Source organism: Pygoscelis adeliae, unplaced genomic scaffold, assembly GCF_000699105.1.
Source record: "Pygoscelis adeliae isolate BGI_AS28 unplaced genomic scaffold, ASM69910v1 Scaffold98, whole genome shotgun sequence".
NCBI classification, from domain to species: Eukaryota; Metazoa; Chordata; class Aves; order Sphenisciformes; family Spheniscidae; genus Pygoscelis; species Pygoscelis adeliae.
Genome location: NW_008825547.1, coordinates 536,461 through 547,603, shown reverse-complemented (window position 1 = coordinate 547,603; position 11,143 = coordinate 536,461). Strand labels below are relative to the sequence as shown.

At 39.9% G+C, this 11,143-nt stretch overlaps 1 protein-coding gene across 3 annotated transcripts in view; it reads right to left on the bottom strand.

Moving 5' to 3' along the window:
• Positions 1–643: 643 nt before the first annotated feature.
• The window catches only part of SLAIN1 (SLAIN motif family, member 1), a 49,487-nt gene continuing 38,987 nt past the window's right edge, over positions 644–11,143 (bottom strand). For all 3 annotated transcript variants that reach the window (XM_009332041.1, XM_009332043.1, XM_009332042.1), the window contains 3 exons: positions 8,197–8,361; positions 5,978–6,272; positions 644–1,741 (listed from right to left, as the gene is read on the bottom strand). In XM_009332041.1, the coding sequence (XP_009330316.1) occupies positions 1,666–1,741; positions 5,978–6,272; positions 8,197–8,361 (536 nt within the window). In that variant the 3' untranslated portion in view covers positions 644–1,665. The remainder of the gene's footprint in view (positions 1,742–5,977; positions 6,273–8,196; positions 8,362–11,143) is intronic.

Here is an 11,143-nt window from a genome sequence, read left to right as displayed (position 1 = left end):
CCTGTGCAGAGGTAATTTCCTTGCTGGAATGTTTCTTGATACTCTCTTCAACGGTTCTGCTTTTTTTGAAGAAAAAAAAAAAAAAAAGGTGGATTTTAACTGGATTAAAAGAACTGAAGTGTGAAAGATGATTTGTCTCTGTTGAACAATATTATGCTGCACAGAGATACCACTGCACTACTTACTATACAATCACTTCTCACTGTAATAAAGGTTTTACTCACCACTAAATGCTTCTCCTTTGTTTTTTATTTTAGTTTGCCCTTTTAAGAAAAACAGGTCCTTGAGCAAATTCAGAGCAAAATTCAGAGAGAATTCAGAGCCACGGTGAAAGACTCACTTGGTACACAATCTCTGTTTCCCCTTGCAAGTCACATTTGCACTTGCAGAATCTGAACACTAAATTGAAAAAAAAAATTAAGATAATAATAACATTGATTTCAAAATACTTACTTGTCTCCTATGCATACTATGGCTTCATAACACAAATTTATAAGATTTAAAAAAAATTTCAGATTAACTTAGTTACTATTTGCAAAAATCCAGCATAATCTAAATGCTAAGTAATAAAAACTTCAGGAGTTAAATAGATGCCAGTTGCTAAATTCTGACAACTTTTACATTGCACACTCAAGGACAGCACTATTGCTGAAATAGATTCTTTATTTCTGAAACATTCCAAAACAGCAGTATACACAGTTGTAATCAAATATTAAGTCATATGCCATTATAAGAAAGCATTGATTAGTGCAATTGGATTTTGTAAAAGAGCTATCAAAAAGATTTATTCGCATTAAAACTCATTTTCCATAAGCAACTGTTAATAAAACATTACAATTTTATTCTTTGTAATAAAGTACTGAAAACCAACTGTAGTTTTAGAGATCACTGTATCTTTGTAAGTGCAATGTGACTTATGCTGCCATTTTAAATACAAAACACTATGACAATAAATTAACAATTGAACAAATGGTGAAAGACCAACAAAACCATGCTGACTCAGCTGGATGGCAATTTCCAGTGAATGCTACTTTTTTTGTGCTTCTGCAACATAAATATACTGCTTTGTATTGCCAATGGAACGATTTTGTAAGGTATGTTCCTAGCGCTAAAAAAGTACATTACCCCAAAAATATTATTTATGGCACAGAAAAGTTAAATTATCTCTCTGTTGTTCAAGGTTCAGGCAAGTTTAAGTGAAATTAAGTATACAAAATAAAATGTACAGGAAACACTAGAAAAAAATTCAAGCACATACATAAGTCCCCCCAAATTCAAAATAAAATGCACGATGCCTTTACACTCATAAATTATCTTAGAATTTCAGTACGGCAAAGCTGCCCGGAAAGCATTGTCTCCTAGTTCTTTCCAAGGAAATAGTCTGGTACTTTGCACATATATAATACTTTCTTCAGTTCCAAATGCCAACACTGCCACTGTTAGTCTGATAACAATGCAGCTGTTCAGGTAACTGATTAAGTGCAATATTTAGTATTTGATAAGATGTTCATTTTTTAAAAATGACATTGCATTATGGATGGTTACATCTTAAAATCCTGGGGGAAATAATACTGTATGACCCTCCTTTCCCAAATCGTTGTTACCCAGCCAGCTGGGTAATGAAATCCGCATTATTTCTTTTCCGCTGTTGATGGGCATCCTTCATCAATAGCAGCCGTCTCTCCAGTTCCCATCCCGCATCGTGCTGAGCGACGAAAGTGGCTTTGGAGGCTGAAGAAAACTGTATTAAATGAATGGCCAAAAAAAAAAAAAAAAAAAGAAGCCAGTATTTTACGGCTCTCCTCATATACCAAAAAATATAAAAAAAAAGACGGAAAAAAAAAAAAAAAAAAAGACAAAGGAAGTCATATTTCATGTGAAAGATCAAGGTAACAAACATCATTTACTTCTGTAGCGACACTGACTTTGTGGCTTGCTTGTAGACATCACTCTGGTATATTTCTGGCTCCATGCTAATGCAAATGTGAAATTAAGGCCACTTCCAATAAGACCCCATTACTGTTACTGGTCTTAACAGGGTAAAAGGTTGGTAAAAAGGAATTTGGTGAATAATTCTCATGATGCATGAGACCCCTCTAAATGGGAAGATTTGGTTCTTCAGGACTAAAGGCGATAAAAACCTATTTTTGTCACTACGGACAGCAGAGATCTAACGGGAAATATTAGCTAAAAAAGCTGTTGTGCTCAGCATGCTCGTCAAAAACCAGCACTTTATAAAAACACTATGCACCAACACCAAAGAATTCAGGCATCTTATCGGTTGAAGAATTCTACCAAGTCCTGCTCCAGACACTTATCCAGACACATGATGACGTGTTTCCAGCCCACAGCCAAAGTCAGAGAGCCACCAGTCCCAGCACCAACACCCCCGCAAGGTACCTGCCATCCCCCAGGCCCTCGCCCTCACACCTGGGCTGCATCTCTCTCTAGTGAATGAGGACTTACTAAAAAATGCTTGTTGACCATCTTCCAAACCCTCCAGATACCACCAAGTTAACTGTTTCAGAAAAGATTAAAAAAAAGGAAAAACAACCATCATATTTGATCTGACTGTCAACCCACTGGTGACAAGGCAGGCTATCTCTACTTTGCCGCAACCACATTTCAGTTACAGCACAATTTGCTGAAAATAAAGCGTCCCAGTTCTGTGAAACTGTTTCTTATAAAACCAGGTCTTAAGCCTTGTTCTCACACTTCTCTGCTTTTTCTGAGAGTTACTGACGCCTCCTCTCCCTTCCAAATGCCCTTGGGTGGAAAAGCCAGAGGTATGTTGTAAGGCAGGCAGAGTCAGCAAGTTAAAAGCAGTCACCAGAGCACCTTCTCGCCTCTCTGCTACAACTGCTTTTTTAGTGGCAAAAAAATTGCACCTAAGTAAAAAAGGTGGTTAAACTTAGGTTCAGCCAAGCTGCTTTTGTGCAGCTCCACTTTGTTGCAGTATCACTTATCTTTGATATAAATCAAGTTACTTGAGGCATAAAACATGACCTGCCTCTGCCGTTTTCTGCAACTGCTGCTTTCATTTCTTTTTTCCCAGAAAGAAAAAAATGGAAGTATGTTCAACAATCTTCAAGAGAAAATGGAGAGGACAGAAGTAAAGAAAAATTAACTAGGCTGAAAATAAATATAAGAATACTGGTACGTATCCAGAATCAGATCTCTGCTACAGGGCAGTGAACAGGAAAACGTGCCAGCGTTGAAAACTGTTTCAAACAAGCACAAGCTGTCAGTATGATGCTACGTGGTTTGAGATAACAGAGTTTTGGAGGGCCTGTAGTCCCCTTCTACTTTCCCATCAGCTGGATTACAGTGACTGGCTCCAGCACAAGGCAGCAGGAACAGGCAAGCCTCCCACCTTGGCTCCGGAGCGGTGCTTATGTTGCTGCCATGCCTGTGCCTGGTACCTGGGATGATCCAGACCCTGACCCGCTGATTGACTTCAGGGTCAATCAAGGCTTTAGCTGGGACCTGCCTTGTCACTGTGGACTTGTCTGGAGACTGGGACTGTTGGCTGACCCTGGGGTCACCATCAATGCTGCTCTTGGTTGGGTACTGTGGGGCAGCTGGCTGTCCTACTCAGCTCCTGGCTCACCTTGCTTTACTGGAGGCTGCCCCTGCTGCCCCTCACGTCATGCTCCCGGGTAAGGATAGGAAGTGGAGGACTGGCAGATAGGGGATGGGAGGTGAGAAGGTAGGTCTGCAAGAAGCCCAGAGCATGGAGTTGGAAAGGGCTGGGGGTTGCGTGGATCCATTCAACAGGAACAAAAAAAAAAAAAAAAAATGCTGCCTCACTTGTAAGGCTAAGTAGAGATGGACCGAACCATTAAAATGTCTTTACACTGATTTTGGATGCATGAATTTCTGATAGCAAGGAGAAAAGCAGTTAATATTTAGCCAAGTTGGTTATCTTGGCTATTATAATTTTATTTTACAAATTACCAAAAGCACTCCCTCACATGCTTGATCCTATGCAGTAAATACTGAAGTTCCCTAATGCAGGCCCTATATAAAGTGTCTAACAACCTATTTTAAGTATCTAAAATACCAATAACTTGGCTACCTAACAGTCTGGCCATAGGCATGAAGACACAGCTTTGCTCTGAATGTGCACTTCTCCCTGAACATCTGATTGATTAAAAAAAACCCAAAAAACAACCAAACAACAAAAGACTTTTTCTACTTTTAATCAAGTTATGACTAAAACCACTTTAATTTTCAGTATACTAACAGAAGCTAGACTCTTAAACTGATAATCAGAAATACCATTCCTTAGAAATGACCACAGTGACAAAAATCAACAGTGAGAAAATCTGCTGCTGATGGCTGAATTCTTTCCAAGAAAATTCCATGTGAACTGAAACCGCCCTTATTTTCCACATGAATAAATAAATGAAATGAGGGTCTTAAAGAACTGTAGGCTGAGCTCCAATCTGCCTGTGCTTTTAGAGTCCTATAAACTTGTCATTCCCACAGCGCAAAGACCATCTATCTTCAAGGATCATTGGTCTGGCTCTACGGCAACATATGATGCTGACAAGGTACATTTGAAGGTGAGAAGACAGGAGCCCAGACTTTCTGGACTATAAATACCTTTGTTACTGATTTGAATCAGTTTCTAATAAAACCAGTGTTGAGAGTAGTGTCTCACCCTCCCACTGAAACCTCTTAATTTAGTTTTTCTTTAATATTGTTTGTTGTATGAAAAGTTACAAAATAGCAAGGACTGGTCTTCACGACACAGAAAGTCTCTGTCTTTCTCACATGTTGCTATTAAAGATTTAAGAGCTCTGCAGAAGAACACGAAGTTGAGGAAAGGAAAAAGAAAAAGAGAAAGAAAACCCTCTACTATAAAGAACTCTAATAGAGAGAGTTCCAGCAGAGAGCGAAGGAGGTTATAATAGAAATCTCATGGCACAGTCTTCATTGAAGAAGAAACCTGACAGCTCTTTATCAAAGTTTCACCACAGTTGGTCAAAATCTGTTGTCAGTCACATCGGTGTAATCCCCAAGTAACTCAACCAAAGAGAGAACGTGAGCAACTGAACTTATTCTGGACCTAGCCAGTATCTAGTGAAAAGTATAAAAATGGTGAGAGCTAAACGGTGACAGTTCATCCAGCAGAAAACCAGGTGGTCACGCAGTGGCCCCTCACCAGAGGAGGGATGCCTGTGATGGGAAGAAATAGTTGGAAGAGTTGACACAAGTTGATAGAAGTTTCTCTTTGAGAAACTTCCATCACCTATTAATCACAGAACATACAGCTAAGAGTTTAACTCCCAGCTGTGATCAGGTGATTAAAACAGTCTCTTTCCTCAAGTTTATTTTAATGCTTGCCCTAAAAAAAAAAATCATTTAGAGATGAAATTCTCTTGGAAAAATGCAAAAATGCATTTGCTTAACAGTATAGATCATTGCAAGTATGTGATACTGCAGGATTCCCTGTCTGCCTATTGTCTCCCAGCTGGAATTGAAAAGATCCTGGTTCAACCCAAGACAGTACTATCCAGGATATTTCCTTCCTCACAATGCTGCAATGTCACAAGTTGCATTTTTAGAGTCTCCCGCCTTTTACAACAACAGGGATGCAACTCGCTGTTTAAGTACTCTAAGATTTGCTCATCCTGTGATATTGAAATAGCAGTTGGCACAAGTCTGGAAGAAGGCAAGCCTTCATCATGTTAATGATACGAGGTTTCCATTTGTTTTGATTTCTTATTGATGGGCGGCAATCCATTCTTATTTACATGTGATTACCTTCTATCAATTATCATAGTTTACTAGGAACCATCAGCAACCATTGTCCATCACTATTTCCGGAAAGAAATCTTCACGCATTCAGTGACTCAGCATTGGTGATATTGAAATAGCAGTTGGCACAAGTCTGGAAGAAGGCAAGCAAAAAAACCACAATCTGAGCCAAAGCCATCCACATGGGGAAAGAGGCCTGTTTAACTCTTACCTTCGAACTGGCTGTGCAATTTTACTTCTGGGTATGCCACTCCCATTGATGGCCAGCGATGGTCTTGGAAGAGCACTGCGCCCTACAATCCCTTGACTGGCAGCCTTGTTTGGCATTGGGATCCCAGTGTTAGAATATAACTGCAAGTTGTTGGACACTGGAATACTGCTGCTACTACTACTACTACCTTGTACGGTTGGGCTTACGTAGGCAGTAGCTTTGAGAGGCTGTCTGACAGACACTGGAAAATGTCCCACACTGTGAACTCTGTGTTGAAGCTGTCCTGGTGATGGAACTGTAAAGAGTGGTAGAAAAGGAAGTAACAAGGTCAGTATGCAACAGATGAGGCCAGGCAGTAATGCTCATTTCTAGATAGATCTGAATAGGCATAAACACATCATTATACAATTTACTTGCTAATTATAAACTGCTGAAAAGCCCCCTGGATCCAATACTGTATCCAGTAACACTGCACTGACCTAAAATACCATTTTCCATCCCCATCCTGAACAAAAGTCCATATTCATCCTTCTTTCTCCCCTCAAAAGAGGTTTCATTAGCTGTTACAAGCACACTAATTCCATCTACACAATTAGAGCTTTAAACAGGAGAAATTACTGATGGTATAAATTAATTAGTTAGATCATTTAGATTTTTGTAAGGTTGCTTGCAATAACCACATCTTCTTTAAGGATCATTGCATTAAAGCATTATAAAACATCACAGAAGTCTAAGCTTTATGTATAAAAACGATAAAAAGACTATAAAAAGGTCTTGAATACAACAGCATATTCCAAGGACGATGTTATGTAAACTATCATTTTAAATCAATGCTATGGGTTCCAGAAGCTTTATATATAGATTTTCTACACAATCCTGCCCTCTGGTGTACATCAGACACGCATGTGTTTCAGAGTCCACATATCAAAAGCAAACTGTCAAAAGCCTGAAGCACATAAACTAACATACCACATACAGGCAAGTACTTTTTCAAGTCTTTGAAAAAAGACATCTTAAAATCATTTAAAGACACAGGAGAAAATAGAGGAGTGTGATTCAATTAAACAATACTGGCAATATATTGCTATGGAAGTCTTATCATAACACAGTTCCTTAAATACGCCAGCACAGCCACTTAATAGAAATGTTTTTCAAAAAATTATTTCAGAAAAATCACATTTTATACACGCACACACATATATACACATAAACACACAGAGAAATATGTATTTCTAAAATAACAAATAAAATTAAACTCTCAACGCACTACCATGCAAATTCAAGTGGGAACCTGAACAACTACTTCCATTCTCCTATTCAAACAGGACAAAAATAAAACAAAATAAATCCAGCGGTCAAGTATATTTTCAAGAAAAGATGCAGTTTAACAGTTTTGAAGACATTTGTAAATTCTGCTCAAATTTGAAAGGAAACACCCACAGAAAAGATTTTGCCAACTTCTCCCTCCAAAATCTCACAGGAGATGGGAAGCATAAGTTAAATCCTTTCTCCTGACTGTGTCCAGTGAAATCCACTTCTTCCATTTCCTCTCAGAGTACCTCAACCACTGTGCTAGAAAAGATGGGTTTGGATCTTGATCTATCTTGCTCACGTTCTACGTTAACAATTCAACATCCACTAGATCAATACTCCCTTCATCCCCCCATCAAGACGTCACCTAAATTAAACTAATTACAGAGTCATTTCAATTCCCCCACTCAACAAGTATATTATCCTTGAGGATATAACCCTCTGTTTACCACATTTGGTCAGAAGAAAGTGGCTCAACTTCAGTAGGAAGGTCATGTATTTCAAGATAGTATTTATACAGTGTACTATAAAAGCAGCATTGTACAAATTACCAAGAATAGTGTTTTTCAATTCTAGTATCAAAACTGTAAGCTTATATGAATTAATTGCATTATTGGTGCTTCTACAATACTACTAACAATAATAATTATTGTTATAATTTTAGTTCTAAAGTTGGCACAAAATGAATGGGCAAAGAAAAAAAAAAAAGGAGGCGATGAAACTCTCAATACTGCATAACAAGATCGGCAGAATTTGCTTTCCAAAACAGAAACTTTGAAAATCCTGAGCTATATTAAAATCTGGTGCAAAAGGAACACAGTCTGCTTTAATTTTTCATAAAGCAGAGGATCAGTGATTTTACCACTCTATCGATTCCTTGCGTGCAGCCAAAGAACACAGGTACTTACTACACGACTGCATCCTTGAAATCCCATTACTCGCTCCATGCAAATTGGAGTCAAAGCTCTGACTGTTCCTCACAGTGACTGGAGAACTAGCAAAGCCAGCATTACTGTTAATGGTGGGGGTACTTGGCATCCGAGCGAGGTTAGGCATGCTTCTTCGAAGTTTATCTGAAGCAAAGGAAGACAACATCCATAGTCATGTCAGAATTTCCAACAAACACAAGCAGCCTCTAAATAATTTCTGTAGAAAATCAAAATTAAAACAAATTACTTCAACACAAAGAAAGGTTTTGCTCTGGCAAAAGAATATGAATACGTTAGTGACAGCCTACTAATTGAACCCTTCTGACTATTGTAACAGCACAATTATTCACAAATAATTTTAAAGACACCAATAGGCAGCATGTTTTCAGAATCACGAGGATTTAAACACTAAAGTGTCATAATAAGGATGAGTTTCACGTAAACGTGTAAAGTAGGTCAGATGAATCATGCAGTGAATACAAAGCAAGGCTGCAGTGACAAAGTCAGACACAGGTATCTACACTGTGGATGTCTAAAGGCAGGTGAGATGAACCCATCTTAAGTGACTAAAGTCTTGCTTTCAGGTGCCAATAAGATGCTAAAAAATTCCATTCAGTACCTAACCTTATTAGCATGTTAAGTTTCTGCAGGTGGCCATGCGCAAAACCTGCTAAGTCTTGATGCTGTTCAGTTGCTTGGAGCACTGGGTTGACCATCAGGATTTTCAAATCTGGTGGTTCTCCCTCCTACCCCACTTGTGGTGCCTGATTGGTGGGCATTTTCAGAACAGGCCTGTAGGGCCTTTCACAAAAAGAAAGCTGCAAATGCCCCAAAAACATTTGGGGCAGCTTCAACAGCTAAGGCGTCTAAGAGGTCAGAAGAAGTCTGCAACCCCACTCACGCTAGCTGATTTGGAGAGAGAAGCCGAAACCAAGTCTGACATCCCAAGAAGACTTCCCAACCACAACAGCATTAGGTAATCTAAGGTTAAGCTCTTTTGGTCTCTTCTGCCGCAGGGCCAAAGGGAGATGACTCAATTCTGTATTATCAGAAGAAACTGGCAGGGGCAGAAGGGCACACACTGCATGACCTGGTCTGAATTGCCTCCTGTGACGCGACGGACTTCAGTAAAGCACCGCTGTGGGGAAATAACAGGTCATTTGTTAAATTGTCATCGGCAACACCACTAACGCTGGCCTCTTGGCCAGGTTCAGAAGCACAAGTGCTGTGCTGAGGTAGCTATGTTTCTCCTGGTACCGCAGTCAGCGTGGAGGCCACCAGCTCCTGCCCCTGCCGTAGGTTCCAGCGCCTGGCAGATGTCTGCCTCCAGTTCTTACACTGCAACAGAAAGCAGGCGTACGCTTGTCTTCTAACAGGCAGCTACGACTGCTCTCTCCAATGGCAAGCAGGGCATTTCAAGATCGACGTTTTGGATTTATGCACAGGAACGACACATCACACACGGCTTGGAATTGCTGTTTTGCGTCGACCTAGCTCACACAGGGCAAGTTTAGTCCACAGAAACAACGAATTGACTTAGGAATCTCTGTTTCAGTCCACATAAATATATAACCTATTTAGCACCATCATGAACTCCTCTAATCCTTAAAGCTGCTAAAAAGTGACGAGTAATAAGATGTGACAGTACAGTCCTATCTATACAAGGTATTAGTAGTGACTAACAGTAACTTCAATATATGTGATGCCTATGTAACTCCAGCAAACTGAGTCACAGCAAGGCTACAACTCCAGCTGTTCTTTATGATTGGTCCTCATAATAAGAACTGGTACAGAATCCTGCAAGTAGTCAGAAACATCCTTGTACTTCAAAGTTCCAGCATTTCTAACATCCTCATGTCCTGAGTCCCAATTACCAGTGCCTAGCTGCCCTTGACACCAGTCCTGTAATGATGAGACCTTCTTCTGTTCATCTCAACTAAGGTTGACTTTCAGTTACCACAGATGGTCTGACATAGAAAACCACTGCTGTCTAGGAAATCCTTTAAATATTCCCGTGAGTTAAATACACCACATTTTCACATCTTTGAAATCAAACAGTAGGTATGTGAGGTAAGATAGGGAGGAGTTCAGCACAGGAAAAGGAAATGCAAGGTTTGAGTTTCCGGAAACTAGAGTACAGCCAAATCCCAATAAAGAACCAGTTTAAGGGTAATCCTTCACCAAAAAGTTAGAGTTGTTGTGCTTCAGTGACTTATCACTGACACTGGCAGGCTGAAACTGTCAGTGGTACCGCAATGAACGTTAGCAAAGGGATTACCACTGTGGTTCGGTCAGGTGGTAAGTATTAATATCGCTGATATAACAATGATAAAACAGTTATCAGGCTTCCAAAACTGGCCTGGGGATGCAAACAATGGCATCCATACAGCTACTATATGCCGCTATTTCTGAAATACTCATGATTTTGCAAACTGGAAAGGGAACTGTCTTCCTATGATGCAATCCTTGGCCCAGAGTGGCAGAAAATTCATGAGTATGGGATGTCTGTAGCTACTGTTAATTTTGGAGCCCTAGCCTACCCTTTAAAATCCTAGGGCCTGGAATCCTAGGTCAACATTACAGCACTTGGCAAAAAAGGTTTGAGCTGCAATACGGTAGTAGGGAAGATGGCACTGCATAAAATAGCTTTTCTAATACTATCCACATATCACGTCGTATAAGCAGAATTCCTTGGACTCATGCTCTTCCACTCAGGGACTGCATCAGCCACCACAGGCATGATCTGTGCCTTGGATTGTCCAGTGCATGCAGCTACAATAGCAGGAAAAATAGGTACAGAAGTAGCTTGGATTTCCTCCATGTCATGGGTGGCCACATCTTTTGCCTCCTGTCCATCAGTCCCTTCTCGTTCCAGCAGTCTGCTCTGCTTCTGCTTCATTCAGTCCTCATGCAGCAGATTCCTGCT